The sequence below is a fragment of the Monomorium pharaonis genome, chromosome 2 (genome assembly GCF_013373865.1).
Source record: "Monomorium pharaonis isolate MP-MQ-018 chromosome 2, ASM1337386v2, whole genome shotgun sequence".
In the NCBI taxonomy this organism is placed as follows: Eukaryota; Metazoa; Arthropoda; class Insecta; order Hymenoptera; family Formicidae; genus Monomorium; species Monomorium pharaonis.
The window spans coordinates 27,421,757-27,442,398 of record NC_050468.1 but is presented as its reverse complement, the minus strand read 5'-3'; the positions used below and the strand labels follow the sequence as shown (position 1 = coordinate 27,442,398).

The following is a 20,642-nucleotide window of genomic DNA, read 5'->3' as shown; positions in this document are numbered from 1 at the left end:
CAATCTCGAGTTCTTGTTCGCAGCTAATGCGATTGATATGTTATATACGGAAAAGAATTTTCCATGTACTTCTCTCTTCTCGAAGTTTGTTGTTTCATCAATTTGATCGATAAAGAACTTTATAAAAAGATACTACATATACGTTTAATAAATAATAGTTTATAAAATAGTAAGTTATATTCGATTTTAACAAATTTATAAAAATTTGATAATTTATGAAAATTTGATTTGTGATGGTTTCCAAAGTTTTAAGAGTATGGAGACAAAAGGAGATTAGCATTGTAGTACGATAAAAAGTCAAACCAAATTTAAAAAATAACTTAACAAAAAGGAAGTTTTTCACATGTAAGTATTTGTTAGCTTATTATGCGTAAGAAACTTTTTTGCTAAATTGTTGGTTAAAATCGTTTTTTTTTATATTACACCAAATTTTAAGCTTTATTTTTTGTCTCAATATTTTTAAAACTTTGGAAAGCATAAACCACCTAATGTTACATGTATCTTCTAAGTGATTTTTGCAAAAATAGGTGAGGCAATGGTATTGACTGTCTTTTCCACATAGTTAATTCATCAATATAATTTGTCTGATAACTTGTGGGATTGCATGGTATCTGATAATCGCATGCTTCTTGTAATATAGAAGAAGGTCGCTAATATCGACAAAATCTTTTAAAGCGACATTCTCTTATTTCTCGGGAACTAAACATTGCACTGTATTAATGTTGAGAAAAACTTGACCTGGTTGGATAATTAAAGAAATAAAAGTAGATTTATTCTTTTTTAAAATCTGTTAAAAACGAATGCTTGAGAAGCGAGAATAAAATTTGTTCAATTAAATTTGACCTTTTTTATAAATTGCGTAGTTTAAACATATAAAGATAAAGGTAAGATTGCCTATTCGGTCTGCAACAAATCTTGGTGCAAAATATAATTTTTCTGCAAATTTAATATTTCTACCTTATATGAAGTGTGCACTAACACTTTTGTTAGTCTTGAAACACAGTTATTAGACATTGATGTTCAAAAACTGAGATTCCCTTTTTTCCAAAAAACCACAAATAATTTATTGCGAGAAAAATTATATTTTAGCCAGGATTGAACTTAGATCTTCTAGCATTCTATGCGGACGTCTTTTCAATTCAACTGCCGAAGCAAATAGTATTATTCTTCGCAATAACTAATATTCTTTTTCAGGCCTCATGTATATACAATAATAATAAGTTAAATATTTAATTGATAAATGTTTTAAAGATAAAATGGCCTAATCGATTTGCAGTGGATATTGGTGTTGATACAATAAAATCCGCTGCAGATTGAGTAAGCAATCTTATCTTTATTTTTATGATTAAAACGTTTATTGATTAAACATTTAATTTATTTTTCTTTAAATTTTTTATTTTAATTTTTAATTTTTCTTTAAATTTGGTTCATATATTCGAGTATTAATTCACTATATCGGAGGTATTATTCAAATGAATAAATAATATTTTTTATATTTATTACATCACTTGAGCAACGATAAAAAGTTAATCTGTGCAACATCGTCAGAGCATATTAGTTAATTTTTGTTATTAATTTGATATTGTCGGTATCAGTTAATTAACATAATAGATAAAATAAAACAAAACTTTTATCAGACAGCTGATCTATTTTAATAATCCAGGAAATTAAAATGGCTTCAAAAGGTTTTTCCTTATTTTTGCACGCGGATTGTGCACATGTATGTGCGTATATATATACATTTATATTATAATATATATAGTACATATATATTATAATACATTGTACTTTTTTAAGGATAAAATTGTGACTTATATTTATTTAAAATTTACATAATTCATTTCAATTTCTTAATTATAAATAAATAATTTTCTTGTTTCTTACAGAATCAAGGTCCAGGCGGCCCAGTCGTACAAGTACCTACCTCTCAAGGTCCGGGAGGACCAATGGTGCCCGGACAAATGGGTCCGAATGGGCCACAAAGTGCATCTCATATGATGCAAAGTGGTCCGAATCAGATGAGTTCTAACGGACCCGGTCAATTGGGTTCTGGGGGACCAGGACAAATGGGCCCTGGAGGACCTGGACAAATGGGACCAGGAGGTCCAGGACAAATGGGTCCCGGAGGACCCGGACAAATGACGCCATCTCATATGGTACAAGGAGGTCCTCCTGGTGGACCTCATATGAGCCAGGGTGGACCAGGACAAATGGTTCCGACTACTGGACCTGTTCCAGGATCTCAGATGAGTACTGGAGGGCCTCAAAATTCTCAAATGGTTCCTGGAGGACCCGGATCCGGACATATGGGGGGACCTCCAAGTCACATGAACGCAAGCGGTCCACCAGGACCAGGTCACTTAACACCTGGTGGTCCTTCCGGACCGGGACATATGGGTGGTGCTGGACCTCCAGTATCAGGACATATGAATGCTAGCGGACCACCTGGATCAGGACATATGAATGCGAGTGGTCCTCCTGGATCGGGACATATGAATGCGAGTGGACCTCCTGGATCGGGTGGTCATATGAACAGCGGTCCACCGATTCCAAGTCACATGAACGCGAGTGGTCCTCCGGTATCTACACACATGAACGCTAGTGGTCCAGGAAGTCATATAGGTCCTGGTGCTCCTGGTCAGATGCCCGCAAGTCCTACTATACACAATATGGGTCCGAATCAAATAGGTCCGGGTGGTCCAAATCAGATGATGGCGAACAGTCAAACGCAAATGGGACCTAGCGGGCCGATGGGCCCTATTGGGCCAACAGGTCAAATTGGACCGAATGGACCTGGACAAATAGGTCATAATGGGCCATCACAAATGGGTCCAAACGGCCCTACACAGATGAGCATGGGTGGTCCGCCCGGACAAATGAATATGAATGCACCGAGTGGACAAATGGGACCCGGCGGACCCAATAATCAAATGGGACCTGCAGGAGCAGGTAATCAAATGCAAGGACCAAACGCGCCAGGCAATCAAATGGGACCTGCTGGTCCAGGACAAATGGGGCCAGGAAGCGGTCCCGTTGGCCAATTAGGACCGAATACTCTTGGGCAAATGGGTCCTGGAAGTGGTTCAGGAAACGTACCAATGACAACAAGTAGTGGACCTATAGGGCCTAATGGACCTACCGGAATGGGTATAGTCAGTGGACCTGGTGGACAAATGACTTCCAGCAGCGGCCCTGGAGGACAAATGGGCACAGTAGGTCCTGGAAGCAATTCCGGAGGACAAATGGGTCCAGGAAACGGTCCTGGAGTGCAAATGAATGCTGGCAGTGGACCTGGCGGTCAAATGCCCGGCGGCGTACCTGGACAAATAGGACCAGGTAGTGGACAAATGGGACATGGTGGTAGTGGACCTGGAAGTCAAATGGGACCAGGAAGCGGACCTGGTGGACAGATGGGACCAGGCAGTGGTCATACTGGTCAAATGGGACCAGGACAAATTCCATCTAGTGGTCCAGGACAGATGATGCAAGGAGGTCCAGGTGCTCAAATGGGCCCGAATACTCCAAGCAATCAAATGGGACCTGGACCGAATAGTCAAATGGGACCGTGCGGTCCAAATAATCAAATTAGTCATACAAACGCGAGTGGACAAATGGGACCTAACGGACCGAATGTTCAACCTCCTACTACTCAAATAGGTCCCGGTAGTCAAAATCAAGGTCAAGTACTCGGCAACACAACACCATTAGGAGCTCCAGTAAATCAAATGAGTCAAACTGGAAGTGGTCAAATTGGCCCTACTGGACCTGGTGGACCTACAGGGCCACCCGGATCGGGACAAGAAAACCTGAATGCACTTCAAAAAGCGATTGATTCAATGGAAGAGAAAGGGTTGCAAGAAGATCCACGATATTCTCAATTGTTAGCCTTAAGAGCTCGTCAAGGCAGTGGCATGGGCGACAAGCAAGCCTTTAATACACAACAATTGCAACAATTGCGGTATGTAAATAATTATAATTATTATATGTGATATTTTTAAAACAGATAAAAAGGACGTTAAAATGTACTTCTCAATGAAAAACTGTCGTATCAAAAAATTAGATAGTAATATCTTTAATTATACTTTTAAAAATAATAAAATTGTAATGTCCAACTCGAGTGGTAAAGGTATTTTCTATTAATTTGTCATTGCTTTTTGAGAGATAGTGATCAATTAAAATTGGATATATTCTGTGAGTGAAATTAAATCTGAGTTTTGATACAGAAAGCAGCATTTGCTCTTACGCCATTATTACCATCACAAAAATTAGCTTCAATTTATATATTTTAATATCTTTTAATTAAAAATAATAAATATATAAATATTTTCTTTTTTCTTTATGTTCTTTTATTTTTATATTCTTAATTTTTCTCGCATTCTTATAGTGCTCAGATAATGGCATACAGATTGTTAGCAAGAAATCAGCCTGTACCTCAACAAGTTGCATTAGCTGCTCAAGGTGAGTTTTTAATTATGTTTCAATATGTAAGCTTGTATGCTCTGGGTGACTACTCTATCTTTTGTATCGCTTTCTGCCACATAATTTAATTTGCTTATTTCAAGTAAAGCTTTTTTGAGCTATTTATTTATTTTCCTACTTTTTATCTTTTTGCTTTTATATTTTTAATATTATAAGTATACACAAAATATTAATACAAGAAATATTTTGTACGTTGCGTCATTTTAAATATATTTAGTAGAAATTTGTATACAATGATCTTATACAATATTTTACTTTAAATGCTTTTATCTTTTTAAATATGCATTATGTTAGATACTTGCCGCATTAACTTCCGCTCAATAACTTTGTGTATTAGATTATTATGATAGATTATGCTTACTTATAAATTATGATATTTATCAATTCTTTATGAGTGGAACGAAATGAATGTACTGTGGTATTTACAAAAGTAGGGTAGAATGATCCTGATTTAAGACGGATTTGAATAGGTGGCGCGCCTCCTCCTCCAGGGATGGGTGGTCAACGCCCCATAGATCCGTCTCAAGGCCCTGTTACAACAGCTGGGCCACAAATACCAGGTCCGAATGTTATTGGTCCCGCAGGTGCTCCTAGACCGGGCTGTCAAACTCCACAACAACAGCAACAGCAACCTCAGTCTGGCGCTAAGGCTAACAGAGTGACTAGTGTAGCAAAACCCGTTGGATTAGATCCGTTATTAATATTGCAAGAACGCGAAAACAGGTAGAAACTGGTTCTTAGAAGGATATAATATAATACATAATAAAAGTCGTATTTTTATCAGTAAAACAAAAAATTTTATTGGTAACAGAGTTGCGGCCCGAATATCGCTTAGAATGGAGCAACTTACCAATTTACCTACAAACATGCCAGAAGATCTTCGTATACAAGCTCAGATTGAATTACGCATGCTAAGGGTATTAAATTTCCAGAGACAATTAAGATCTGAGGTACTGTAATTGATTAATTTTTTAATTATTTTATGTGAAGGATTAAAAAATTTTTAGTTATTCTTTTTAATTTTTCCAATTGTCTATAGATTATAGCATGTACTCGGAAGGATACCACTTTAGAAACTGCTGTGAACGTGAAAGCTTATAAACGTACGAAACGACAAGGACTGCGTGAAGCCAGAGCTACTGAAAAATTAGAAAAGCAACAGAAATTAGAAGCAGAACGTAAACGAAGACAGAAACATCAAGTAAATTTATCCAATATACTGAAAAATTATAAAACTTGATTATTAATACATGATATCAGCAAAAGTGCTGCGAACGAATACAATGTACGACGTTTATGTTTGTTTGCAGGAATTTCTTAGTTCTGTATTACAACATGGCAAGGACTTTAAAGAATTTCATCGCAATAATGTTGCAAAGTTGGCTCGACTTAACAAAGCAGTGCTTAACTATCACGCAAATGCTGAACGGGAGCAGAAGAAAGAACAAGAACGCATTGAGAAAGAGCGTATGCGTCGTCTTATGGCGGAAGACGAAGAGGGATACAGAAAATTAATCGATCAAAAGAAAGATAAACGTTTAGCATTCTTGCTATCCCAAACGGATGAATATATTAGTAATCTTACCGAAATGGTTAAGCAACATAAAATGGAGCAAAGGAGAAAGCAAGCCGAAGAACAAAAGCGTAAGAAGGTAACGTAAATTTTAAAATTGATTTGAAATTTTTTAAATTACTAGAAGTGTGCGAAGTTCTAGAATTTTGAATTATCGATGATTCGATTTTGACTTGATAGCTTATTTTGATTGTTTTATTTGTATTCTCTGCACGACCAATCTTGTGTCAGCGCGTATCAATTCTCGCTTTGCCTAATAGCTTGTCAATTTCCAAAACTTATTATGTCTAAATTTTATAAACTATTTAAAGATGTACACATTAAACAATTATTTCCATAAATTTTTGTTTCAAAATTTTATAGGTTTGTATCATAATTTTATATAATTTATAATAAAATTAAAAATTGTTCTGTTATATTTTTCTAATGAGGTGCACTATTATCACTTTGTACAAGTATTATTATAAGTATTATTACAAGTTAAGTATTATACAATAATATTATAATTTGTATGTGTTCAGTACTTATTTATCAGTATATTACTTGCACTTATTATCTAATATTTATTATAAATTTTGACTTAGAGAGAGAGAGAGAGAGAGAGAGAGAGAGAGAATTTTTTTTTAATTGTTGCGATTAATTTTCTCGTCTATTAAAAGAATTTGCAACATCATTGAAAATATTATATATTTATTACATTTTAATTAATATTTAATATAAATCTGAAAAAATTTGATTCGAATTAATTTGTATTTGAATCAAAAAGATTCAATTTGAAGTGAAAATTTTAGATTTGATTTCGAACATGCTATCAGATTTAATTCGATTCAATTTGACTTCACAAATGCTTGATTTACACACTTCTATGAATTATCTATATACATAACATATATTGATGGAATCCTATATTTACATAGAAAAAGAAGAAATTACAAGATGGTGAAAGTGCTGAAGATGGCGGAGTTAATGATGATACTCGTGTTGGTGTAATAGAAACGATTACTGGTCGCACATTAACCGGTGACGAAGCACCACTAATGAGTCAATTATCAGCCTTTTTAGAAGCTCATCCTGGATGGGAGCCAATCGAATCAGACAGCGAAGACGATGACGATGATGACGAAGATGAAAATGAGAGCGAAGATAAATCTGATAGTAAGTATTTAATTCTTGGATTTATATACAGATTTTTTTGTATAAACTGTTAACTTTACAAAATATTTTAGGCAAAGATAAATCAATGGGTGATTCTGAAGAAGAAAAAGTAAAAAAAACAATACATAAAGCAAAAGTTGAAGATGACGAATATAATACGAATAAAACAGAAGAGCAAACGTACTATAGTATTGCTCATACAGTTCACGAGGTTGTTACTGAACAAGCAAGTATTATGGTGAATGGAAAGTTGAAAGAATATCAAATTAAGGTATTTTATACGTTTTAATATAATTTTAGTTTTATAATATATTTGATTAATATTAATACATTTAATGTGTTTATTCCCAGATAACACAGTGTCTTCTTAAAGAATTCATAAAGTAATCTTCCTTTCTGAACAGTAATTCCTGAGGAATTTATAGAAGAATACTTTAAGAATAACGTAGGAAGTTACATGCACAATGATTCGAATTCCTCAGGACTTCTTAAAGTATTCATATAGAATTATTTGTTAGAATTCTTCAGAACTTCTTAAAGTATTCATATAGAATTACTTGTTGGAATTCCTCAGAACTTCTTAAAGTATTCATTAGGACTTCTCCAAGTAGATATCTCAAACGGAATTAAAAAATTTATTTTCAAGATTTCTGATAAATGTTCCGATTTTTATAATATTGGAACGTTTCTCAGAAAAATTTAAAAAAGAAAAAATTTTGATTAATTTTGTAAGAGGAAGAAGATTATACCATGTTTCAGCCAAGCCACAGTCGTATCTGTTAAAACATGTTTAATTTCTGTACCTGAAAAAACGGTCACCCATCCAAGTGTTAACCATCGCCAACGTTGCTTGACTTCGAAAACTGTATCCATCTTAACGCCCCGTGATGATCCATGAACACTTCTTGTTTATGCATACATATTTGTTAATATATTGTTTTGTTAATTATATATAGCGCATTTCGTGTATAAAAGTATAAATTAGCATTTATTAAGCGATATATAATTATAAAAATGTAATTGAGATTCCCAAACACTCGAGTAATTTCTGATGAATACTCAAAGTATTCCAAATAATAAATCGCGAGGTATTCATTGCAATGAACTCTTAATGAATACTTCAATGTGAACTCATTGTGGCTAATTCCTCAAGAATTCTTTATGTATTCATTTTTCTACTTTGCCAAGTATTCTTTAAAATGACTTCTCTATGAATACTCTAAATATTCCAAATAATAAATTACGAGGTATTCATTACAATGAACTCTTAAGGAGTACTTCAATGTGAACTTATTGTGACTAATTCCTCAAGAATTCTTTATGTATTCATTTTTCTACTTCTCCAAGTATTCATTAAAATGACTTTAGGAATTTCTGTTCATCTCTGTGTTATCTGGGTTATATTTTAAATCAATCTTTTTTACGAATGAAAAAACTTAATGAATGGTTTTAGGGTCTGGAATGGTTAGTGTCATTGTTTAACAACAATTTGAATGGCATTCTGGCAGACGAAATGGGTCTCGGTAAAACAATACAGACCATTGCTCTAGTAACATATCTCATGGAAAAGAAGAAAGTCAATGGTCCATTCCTTATCATCGTTCCATTATCGTATGTTTTTTCTTTTTTTAAAGCGAGATCCTGCGAATGATTCTTTTAAATGATAATTTCATATACTTCTAGGACATTATCAAATTGGGTTCTTGAATTTGAAAAATGGGCGCCAAGTGTTGTTGTAGTATCGTACAAAGGTTCTCCAGCTGGCAGAAGAGCGATACAATCTCAGATGCGAGCTACAAAATTCAACGTTCTTTTGACAACTTATGAATATGTCATAAAAGACAAGGGTGTATTGGCCAAATTGCAATGGAAATATATGATTATTGATGAAGGACACAGAATGAAAAATCATCACTGTAAACTTACCCAAGTCTTAAACACACATTATTTGGCTCCTCATCGGTTACTGTTAACCGGTACACCATTGCAAAATAAATTGCCCGAACTGTGGGCTCTTCTGAACTTTTTATTGCCTTCGATCTTTAAATCCTGCAGTACATTCGAACAGTGGTTTAATGCTCCCTTTGCGACTACTGGAGAAAAGGTAAATATTTTACACATTAAAACATATTTTAATGTAGTCTTAAAACACGTTTTATTTAATATTATTGCTCTCTTGCATAGGTGGAGTTAAATGAAGAAGAAACTATTTTAATTATTCGTCGTTTGCACAAAGTATTGCGGCCTTTCCTATTAAGACGTTTAAAGAAAGAGGTAGAATCACAATTACCTGACAAAGTGGAATATATTATCAAATGCGATATGTCTGGCCTACAAAAAGTTCTTTATAAGTACGTAAATATATTGTCTGTCCTTAATTTTTTTATGAAACTAATTTGTATTTAGCATAATACATAAACAAAAATTTTTTGCTAGACATATGCAAAGTAAAGGTGTATTACTAACCGATGGATCGGAAAAGGGAAAGCAAGGAAAAGGTGGTGCCAAAGCTCTTATGAATACAATCGTACAACTAAGAAAACTATGCAATCATCCATTCATGTTCCAAGCTATAGAAGAAAAATACTGCGAACATGTAGGCACACAAGGTTCCGGTGTTATTACTGGGTATGTATCTGAATAGTTTTTGAGCCTGTTGCATATATGTAATATAATAATAATTATCCAAATTATTTTGTCATTAGCCCCGATCTATATCGCGCGTCTGGAAAATTCGAACTTCTTGATCGTATTCTTCCCAAATTGAAGGCTACGAATCATAGAGTATTACTGTTTTGTCAAATGACTCAATTAATGACAATTATGGAAGATTATTTAAGTTGGCGAGGATTTATGTATTTACGTTTGGACGGTACAACGAAAGCTGAAGACAGAGGAGATCTATTAAAGAAATTTAACGATCCGGGTTCGGAATATTTTCTCTTTTTACTATCCACACGTGCTGGTGGTCTTGGTTTAAATCTTCAAGCTGCTGATACAGTTATTATCTTTGATTCTGATTGGAATCCTCATCAAGTATGTGATCATGTGTAGACTATAATAACATTTAATGCGGTATTGAACTTAATAAAATAACATGTGCATATTTGCAGGATCTGCAAGCTCAAGACAGAGCACACAGAATTGGACAGAAGAACGAAGTACGCGTACTTCGATTAATGACTGTTAATTCTGTTGAAGAACGAATATTAGCAGCAGCCAGATATAAATTAAATATGGACGAGAAAGTTATTCAAGCTGGTATGTTCGATCAGAAGTCCACTGGCTCTGAGCGACAGCAATTTCTTCAGAGTATTTTACATCAAGATGATGCTGACGATGAGGAAGAGAACGAAGTGCCCGACGACGAAACTGTAAATCAAATGATTGCTAGGTCAGAAGGTGAATTTGAAACATTTCAGAAATTAGATTTGGAACGGCGACGAGAAGAGGCCAAATTGGGTCCAAACCGTAAATCGCGACTACTAGAAGAAGCCGAATTGCCCGACTGGCTTGTAAAGGATGACGACGAAGTGGAAAGATGGACTTATGAAGAGGACGAGGATAGATTCCTTGGAAGAGGTTCAAGGCAACGTAAAGAAGTTGATTATACAGATAGTTTAACTGAAAAAGAATGGTTGAAGGCAATTGACGATGACGGGGCTGAGTATGAAGAGGAAGAAGAAGACGATAAGAAGAAGAAAAAGACACGAAAACGAAAGAAGAAAGGCGAGGAGGATGATGAGCCTATGCCGAAGAAGCGTAGAGGTGCCGGGTCTTTGGTTGATCCTAAAATGAAACGGGCTATGAAGAAACTAATTACATTAGTTGTTAATTATACCGACAGTACTGATGGCCGATTATTGAGTGAACCTTTTATGAAATTACCTTCACGAAGAGAATTACCAGATTATTATGAAATCATTAAGAAACCTTTGACTATTAATAAGCTATTGCAGAAAATCGAAGAGGGCAAAGTAAGTATTTATTTATTGCATTCTTTTTGCATTCATTGGACACACGTTTATAATCTAATAATTTTTTCCAGTATGCTGATTTAGATGAGCTTGAGAAAGATTTTATGCAACTTTGTAAGAACGCTCAAATTTATAACGAAGAAGCATCCCTAATTCACGAAGACTCGATAGTGTTACAATCCGTTTTTACAAATGCACGTCAACGTCTCGAAGAGGAAGGTAATAATTCGGATGGAGATGATAAAGGTATAAATATTTTAGTATTTTATCATGTAGCGCATTTAGCAAATGCTGAAGTTTAATCTTTTTTTCCTTAACGCATTAATTTTCTTATTGCAGATGGTGAAGATGGTTCAGATGCGGATTCTAGCGTGAGAATGAAAATTAAACTAAAAGGAAGAAAAGGTGAGGGAAGAGGTGGTCGTAGAAAAAGAGTTACTAAAAAATATATATCCGACGATGACGATGATGCCGATGATAATTAAAAAGTGATACTTCTTTGAAACTGAAACTTTTTAAAAGGATAACTTAATTTAAGTATTTAATTGAATTATCTTAATTATATTATAATATCCGAAATATAGAAGTACAACCCCAAAAATGTGCTTTTGAATCTTTGAAAATTTATAGCTGATAAATCTGTGTGCTAAAGATTTCGAAGAAGATTCAAAGCCTGAACATTATACTTTTAAATAAAAACATGAAATCTTATAAAAGTACAAGAATTGTATGTAACTTTTGATTATGCTGTGAAGTACTACTGTATCACTGTAAACTTTTAATGTTATTAATTTTTATAATTAATGAACTCGGATATTGAATGATAAATATTGAATATAGCATATATTATCATAAATTTACTTATATATATATTGACATAAGAGCAGACATAATGTGTTGTAACTTTTATTTCGGATTTTACAAGTAGCGAATAGCTACAATATATTATATAGAAAACAAATTAATATTAAGATTTAAGTCGAATATTATTTTCATCTTTCTACTTGTCGATGAATGTCTGATTGAATGTTATATTTAAATTCCAATCGTTGGATTTTATTTCTAGTTCTTTACGTCACTATTAGGGAATAATGTAGACATTTGGATGCATTACTGTATGTCTCGCCGCAATAGATAATGTATGTTAGATTTCTATAAGAGATCAGATACACGCAGTATATATATATATATATATATATATATATATATATATATATATAGAACAAGAAATTTTCAGTTTATTGAAATATCATATAATTCTTTTCCAAACATTTTTTAATAAAGATGGTTGTTGTTAACATAAAAATATTATTAAATTACACAGGCCAACAAAAAATTAAATTATTGAACTTTAGCAAAAAATTATATGTAGATATTTTTACAAATATACGTCATATTTAACGTGAATATTTTGTTAACTGTAGCCGATATAAATTGTAATTATATTATGATAAAGTTTGTGAAAATACTTTTTTTTGCAATTTTAATTCTTGAAATTGTGATGAATTCGGAAACCGGACTTGTATTCAATATCCAAAAAATATAGAAAATAATCAGTATTTTCGTGATTTTTATTGATCTGTGTAATTTACTATTGACAGTCAATTTAATTAATTTATATTAATCTTTTTATTTTTAAAATTTTGTTCTACACATTAATATGCATTTTATAATTTGATCGCATACATATAACAATACAGGTTTATTTATATATTAGGACAAATAGTTTTTTCAATAGTTTAGGAAACGAAAAGGAAGATTATATAAACAAATTGAATTTTTAGTTTGCCAATAATTATCGATATATTGAGTTTAAAAAGATATTTAAAGATTTAAATATCTTTTTAAACTCAATATATCGATTTAAATTTATTTAAAACTTAAAGATATTTAAGTTTTTTTATTTAAATTTTGTTTTATTTAAAAAATTTAATCTTACAATAATTTAGAGAAAATCTACTATAGTGGCGTGTAGCAACTAAAGGGTTAAATATTATACAAGGAAATGTATTTCTTGTATCAATTTATGTAAATCTTTAACATCATATATTCATTATGATGATGAATGTATTATATAATAGTTAGAATATATATTTATCATGGTATATTTATACTAGAATATTAATTTTTTGATTTTTTACATACCGGTTTAAGGTCATTCATAACATAATTTCTTTAAGATTTATAGTGACAACATTAAATATAAATCTATGTGCGCAAATGTAACATACAATATCGAAAAGTATTTAGAAAATAAATTATATTGTACTGAATCAGCTGCATTAGATATAAGTAGACAATGCGTGAATAAAAAAGAAAGATTTATGAAAAATAGATAAAATCTTGCGAGTTACAATTTCTCTATGTGAAATTACTTTCTCCAAATAAAAGTTACACTCTTTATACAAGTTTGTTTTAATTTAATTAGTTTAATAATAATTTTGTTTTATTCTTTACATCTTTGAAATGATCTTTAGTAATTAATATATATTTATTGAAGGTGAAAATATGTATAAATATTACATAAACAATTTATAATATTGATATGAAATGAAGAGATTTAAAGCTATTTAAGTTTATTAAAAATATCGATACGGTATTCTCAAATCATCCATTTAATTACTGATCACGTCTAAGTTATGTTTATTTTGATCAGAATTCGTACGTTAACGTGGCCATCCATTCTTTACATTTTTTAATACAAATTTTCATATTTTGTATATTTCATATTATCTTTATATTGTATTTATTATATTCTTAATTAAAAAATAATAAATATATAAATTTATTACAATTAATAAACAGATATTAATATAATTAACTTAAATTAATAATAAAATATTAAAAAATAAAATAATAAATTATATACATTGGTTTGATACACAAAATACTTTCCGTACAAAAAGACATTTATTTTTTATCATGTAGATTTTATCTCTGAATTATAACTCTTTTACATTTGTTAGAATTGCGAATTTTTAGATTCACACAACATCTGTTCAAGATATATACAAAACAAAAGATAGAGCACTTAAAAAAATTATCAACGTCTTAAGTTTTTATAGCTTATGACTTTTTAAAATCCATATTTCGTTAATTAAGATCATAGATGAGACTTGGTTTTTTAAAATCTATTTACATCCTCAATATTGTAAAGGAACCGTTATTATCTCTACTTTAATAGCATTTGTATCGTATTACAGATATCGGTTATTTGATGCTTTTGGTAAGGAAACGTCAATACTAGCTTCACCGTAAAATATACGTCTGAAATATTTAGTATAGATTCTTTGTACGCTTTTGTTTATGCACATTTAACATCTTGTCCCGTTCCTTTTGGTTACAAACTTGGAATTTAATTAAACGTCAGTTACGTATAAACAGGCAAAACTGGCACGTTGGCGCTTTTCTCTTTACAAATACGACCATTTACGCCTACGGGATAAAGATATTGCATACCGTGTTACAAGCTTATGCATGAGAAGAAGAAAGGACATTTAAAAAACGATGAAACAGTGGCGAACTGCTTGTTGGCCCTTGGCCTAATGTATTTGGTTAGCTGGAACCGTTGTTCGTCGTAAACGTCGCGAATCCCTTACGCGCTTGTTGGTAGCAATTCTAGTTCTGTTTTGAATTTAGATGGAATTTAGGCAAGCTGTTATGAACTATCCATATGTTTTCTTCACTACATCCTTTTTGTGCATGCCTCATGTCTATGCACGAAATATGGTAGGCATGTATATTATTTTTTTACGAATTATATAATAAAAGTAACGAAACAGCTTTTTTTATAAAAATACACTTTTCTTTTAGGAAAGTATAGATAAAATTCAATTATTATTAATAGAATGTGTAGATCTTTAATATTGCTATTATTATATACAAAATATAATTATTTTCCTAGGAAAAAAATTGTTTAATTCCAAAAAGGTCATAGAAGGACTTTTTATATATAAAAAAGTTTACTATAATTACTATATAAAATATTAATACTATTATAAGATATTAATATTAATATAAAAATATTAATAAAAGTGATAAACAAAAATTAAATAAAAGAAGTAAAAAAATAAAGATAGGATGGAAAGAAACAAGATTATTTAATAAAATTTATAAAATAAAAAAATAAATGACAATTTTTCTCTAAAATGATTTTTACCCGAGAATGTTTTTATTTGACTGAATGTATTCAATGTATTATATACTCTGTTTTCCGATTAAACAATCTTGTGAAATTTTTTTTCTATATCGGATATTATCAAAGTCCTAACTAATAGAAGTTTCAAAAATTATTTATGTGTCCATAATGGGAAGGAAATCATATTTTATGTGATAATAAAAAATTTACTCAGAGTCAAAAGTAAAGTTGTATTTTATATATGATTAAAAAGGAAAAAATAAATAAAAATTATTGGAGATCTTGAAATCTTGAACCTTTAAATTTATCTCCCGGATTTTGATAATAAAGATAGATAAATTCTAAAATATATCTAAAATATACGTATATAAAGAAATTGTATTATAGGAACAAGATATATGCATTAGCACTTTCGAAACACATTATATGTAATACGTTTCTTCGAGATCCATAAATATTGTATTTATACATATAGTTATACCTATCGGAATTTTCATTTTTATCTTGTCTAAAGTTATTGTTATCAAAAGTTAATCAATACTATGAACTTTATTTTACATAAATTATTAGTTCAAACGTATAAAAAATACATTGAAATTTCGTAGAAATAGATTTCGTTATTTAATTTTCATTAAATTACTATTCAATTATATTTTATTAACCTCAATATTTTTTCTTCTTTTTCCAAAGGAGATATAACTTTTGTTCCAGTTATTCAGACTCTTCGTATAAATATCGCATGATGAATTTAATACGTTCCGCGTATTTACGTTATATTTGTTGTTTTGCCTGAAAGAGCTTTCCCTTTTGGAGAGGAGTCCCATTCGAAAGGATGTGGAGAACAGCGACGGTGGAAGGGAATAAATTGCTACCGCGTCTGATCGTATATAAAGCTTACCTTCTTGAATGGTTACTACTCGTGATTCGGCTCGATATCTCGTGGCATGCCATACGGGAAATGAGAAGAATGAAGAAGGGAGGACGAACTCGTGCGTCATCGTTATTTTCTCTTTTCGTTCCCGCGTATGGCGATCAATTGCGGATGAAGTGGCAGAAATTCGCGCGTGACAGAGTTACACTAGAACGATTTAGAGACATATTGATCCCTTTAATTCAAGAGCTCTCTTTTATAAAATAAAATTAATGACACAATTAACACGACATATTAAAAAGAAATTAAAAATAAAAGTAGAAATAGATTTGATAATAAAGAGAGCATCTCAACATTGATTTTTTATATAAATATTCAATATTGTGTGCGAAATTGTATGAGAGTGACAATATCGAGCTTATGTTCTTTGCATAGCTGGATAGCATCTAGTTAAAAGTTAGAAGTTAAATAATAAAGTTAAAAAAAATTAATAACATGATTAATTTTAAACGAGTTAATTTTAACTAGCAGGAGCAATAGTTGTACACTGCGATTCATATACGTTCGGGAGTGATTTGAAGGATACGCAAGTTTGTGCACCCAGAAAAGATGAACAGTATCATTTTCTTGTTACGACGATTGAGAGCGCGGAAATTCCTCCAAAGTGTGGTCTAAGCAAGATGGAAAACATCTATCTTCTTCCGTGATAACATCGAAATTGTGCTTGCGGATCACGTTGTTATAGAATTATAAATGATCATAATAATATAAGTATTTACAACATATAATTTGCTATTTTTAATGAAGTTATTTTATTTTTCTTTCTTATTTATTTTTGGCTATTACCGAGAAGGAACAAATTAATTTTATTAATTTTGTCTAGAATGCGTATTTTTTATTTTTTAATATATTTTTTTTATGTTTTTGTCTATTACACATGTAAGTACTTTTTTCTGGACCGAGGAATATTGCAGACTCTGAGAGAAAATATGCTTGCGACCTTAGAGACTTAAAAATCACCTTTCATATGTATTTTTACCTTATCTTGTTTTATTACGTGCAACACACGAGATTGTAAGATTAATATATTCTCAAGCTTTTTATTGCGTCACGCGAGATTGAAGCAGCGCTTGCTCAAATTGCAATTGGACGAGCAAGAGCGTCGCTTGAAACAAATGTTTCGTTTGAAGCAAATGATGTTCCGGGAAACGGATGGCAGTCACGATAACTGCTAGCTAGATATTTGTTATTATCGCGAAAAAATCGCAACCGGACAATAATACGCGCGTTCGGCTTTTCGATAGCGCTAGGCACTTAATGGCTCCGCTCTAGATTGATATCAGGTAATTATCGTTCACGTGATGAAGCACCGTTTCCCGGAATGTCCGTGCCCTCTTCTCCCTCAGAAATAATACAGCATGGGCGTAAAATACAGGATATCCCGCTCTAGACATTACAAATCGCTCCGCCGCCAACTTTCCGATGATTTATGCAACCGCGCGATGACTGATGATCCTCTTTATCAGATAAATGTACTACCGTCCCGCGACGATCAAGTCCTCACATATTTGCTGCAACTTCCATATTTTATACGCGCTCATTTATTCTTAGAACTTAAGCTACGATGACGTGCGAGCTTCTTCTCAAAATGCTGTTTCTGACGTAGCGACAATGCATAGTGTCAGTATATTTTATTTGTATTACTTAAGGTTTTGGCTCTGCAAATCGTATCAATTAAAAGAAATTTAAAGTGTCGGGGTTCTTAAATTCATTATTTTTATTGCTAAACGACAAAAAACTTTAATTGTAAATATTCGATTTTTGATCCTGAAGTCAGCTTTTCTTACAAAAATTTAATATTGACAATATAAAACTGGTCAATAATTAATTACTTATTTTTTAGTATTAAAAGCAATACTATCAATGCTTTTATATACATTCAAAAAAATGTTGGCATGAATGGTCATATCTATGAAAGAAATTCGTTTAGAACTCTTTGAAAATATAGTTATAATTTAGAAAGTTCACAGATTGTTCTATTACTTGAAATTTAAACATAATTCTTTTATTGACTTAAAAATTACTTAACTTAATTTTTGTTCTTTTATTAATGTTAGAAAAAGTATAAAAATATAAATAGATTAAAATATAAAAATTTGAAATCTTAATTTACATCTGAATTAATAAATTTTACGAATTTTATTGATTTTATCTTAATACACTTGATTACGCTCATTTCCCTGGTTAATTTATATCATTTATTACTTTGCACACGACCAATTTGAAATTTATTAAAAATGTATTTAATAATTTTCCAAAGCGCATCTATTAGTGTACTGATTTATAACCATCATTTTGAAAATATATATCTATAATTAAGCCATGTAAAATTAGTCACCAATTTTAAAAATACCGTGGAAATTTATTATCGTTTGTGATAGAAAATTTTGAATGATGTAAACAGCTAGATAGAAATAAGTAAAGCAAAAAGTCCGCTATTTAAACCTATTGATAAAAATATAGAATTATTTAATCATATTATTTATCATTTATATCATTTTTTATATTACACAATATTTTATTATTACATATTTATGATAATAAAAGTTCTATTAAAATGTATATAATAAAATGGAGGCAGCATGGTAAATTTATTTTACTTTGTCCATTGCGTCGAACAATATTTAATTTTAACAATTTTGTGCATTACTATCATTTAGACAAACAGAAAGATTCTGTTAAACCTTTTCTTTGTAATTTACAAAAATAATATCGTAGCTTCTTGAAATCATAATATTCTCCTACGGTTTAGCCGCGGTACCGAAGCTTAGAAAGAAATTGTACCGTACGCTCTTAAAGCTGATAGTCCGCGTTGTCTGTAATGAGAGGCTATCTGCAGTAATGCCAAAGTGATCCGTGTAACTTGCAATTGCAAAGTGTTACGAGCTCCGCCTCGTTACGTGCGCAATGCGGGCGCACAGCTCGCACAACCGCGCGATATTACATAATTATCACACGGAAGGTTTTTGGCTCGCGTTCCTACTGCGGATACACGGCAAGGGGATTACCCGCCATAACACTTTATCCATTAATGAAGTGGCCGATCGATTCGCGCTATCTCCGCGGCTCGTACATCCCGTGGCGTACGATATTTCTTCAAATATCCCCTCCATATCAGTGTTTTTACTCTTTACCCGCAACCATAACTCAATGCCGTGACACATCAAATCCCGTTTTAATGCTCCTGCATATTTCATTGTACGTTTTTTCGATCTCTATAAAGGCAACAGCGTTATATTTATCGTTCATTTGTAGTTCATTTTTTGTAGCATGTTTACATTATATACTTTTTATAAAATATTTTATAATATATTTTTATTATTAAATATATTTTGAGTATGACAAAAAATGGTTCTGAGATAAAAATACGATGCATATATATATATACACACACACACATTTTATACAAATACTTAAAATTGTATAAGTTTAAACACAGAATGTAATATAGAACGTGCAAAATATGTTCAGAATAAAATGTTAATAATTTATAAGCTTAAATATTGTTAATTTATAATTTATTCATATATAATTTTATAATATATTTATATAATACTTGTAATATATCTATAAAATATTCAACGTTATTAAATTTCGCTATTTATAAGTTCTTTAGTAATCAGAATATTATTATTATTATTATTATTACATCGTATCTTAAACAAAAGAATTATTTTTTTTTTTTAAATTTTAAAGCTTCTAAGATTGAGTTAATAAATATTATTAAAATCTCTTAAATGTGTCTCCTCTTTTCGATTCGATAGCTTTAAATACACTATTTGATTACCGCGCGCCCTATTTTGGGATCTATCGATTACCGGTCAAACTTCAATTTCGGCGAGGATTCTAGGCGCGGTTTATATATATCGTCTCATAAGTGACATGTACCATTTTCAATTTGTTGAAATTGCCATTCGTCGCGGGGAGAAAAAATAGCCACCCGTCACACCGCGACCGTTGAGAATCCTCGAGCTCAGGTTCGAAAGGGATAACTGATGGCGGTGGGGGTTGGGTGGGAGAGGGTTGAAAATAGTTCGCAAACGCAATTAAATCGCGCTATTTCACTCCCGCAGTTCGTCCCTGTCTCCAACCACTTTTGCGGTCGAAATTTAAATCAATTCCGTCCTCGTTCTCGCTTCATCCCCCTATTTATCTGCCTATCTGCGTCTATCTGGCAGGGATCCTCTCGGAGGGATTCCCGATGCGCGTAGTGGGATTCATTTGCTATCGCGCGGTTAACTTTCAACAATGTTGCCATTGTACATATTGTTCCGCACCCGCGACTAGCCGACGATGGGGCCGGTGCGCGACACACAAAGCGATGCGTATTCCGCGGTGGATAAAGCGAACGTGCCTTCAGGGATGTTATCTCTGTTACATTACTCGAGA

At 31.9% G+C, this 20,642-nt stretch overlaps 1 protein-coding gene across 1 annotated transcript in view; it reads left to right on the top strand.

Annotated features, from left to right (window-relative positions):
* LOC105836731 (ATP-dependent helicase brm) overlaps positions 1–12,118 on the top strand; it is a 28,975-nt gene extending 16,857 nt beyond the window's left edge. The window contains exons 3-18 of the mRNA XM_012680968.3: positions 1,887–3,958; positions 4,385–4,458; positions 4,950–5,202; positions 5,291–5,429; positions 5,519–5,680; positions 5,790–6,131; positions 6,970–7,207; positions 7,279–7,478; positions 8,661–8,818; positions 8,891–9,311; positions 9,392–9,558; positions 9,644–9,835; positions 9,913–10,243; positions 10,321–11,184; positions 11,256–11,430; positions 11,524–12,118. Of these exons, the coding sequence (XP_012536422.1) occupies positions 1,887–3,958; positions 4,385–4,458; positions 4,950–5,202; positions 5,291–5,429; positions 5,519–5,680; positions 5,790–6,131; positions 6,970–7,207; positions 7,279–7,478; positions 8,661–8,818; positions 8,891–9,311; positions 9,392–9,558; positions 9,644–9,835; positions 9,913–10,243; positions 10,321–11,184; positions 11,256–11,430; positions 11,524–11,669 (5,934 nt within the window). The 3' untranslated portion in view covers positions 11,670–12,118. The remainder of the gene's footprint in view (positions 1–1,886; positions 3,959–4,384; positions 4,459–4,949; positions 5,203–5,290; positions 5,430–5,518; positions 5,681–5,789; positions 6,132–6,969; positions 7,208–7,278; positions 7,479–8,660; positions 8,819–8,890; positions 9,312–9,391; positions 9,559–9,643; positions 9,836–9,912; positions 10,244–10,320; positions 11,185–11,255; positions 11,431–11,523) is intronic.
* The last annotated feature ends 8,524 nt before the right edge of the window (positions 12,119–20,642 follow it).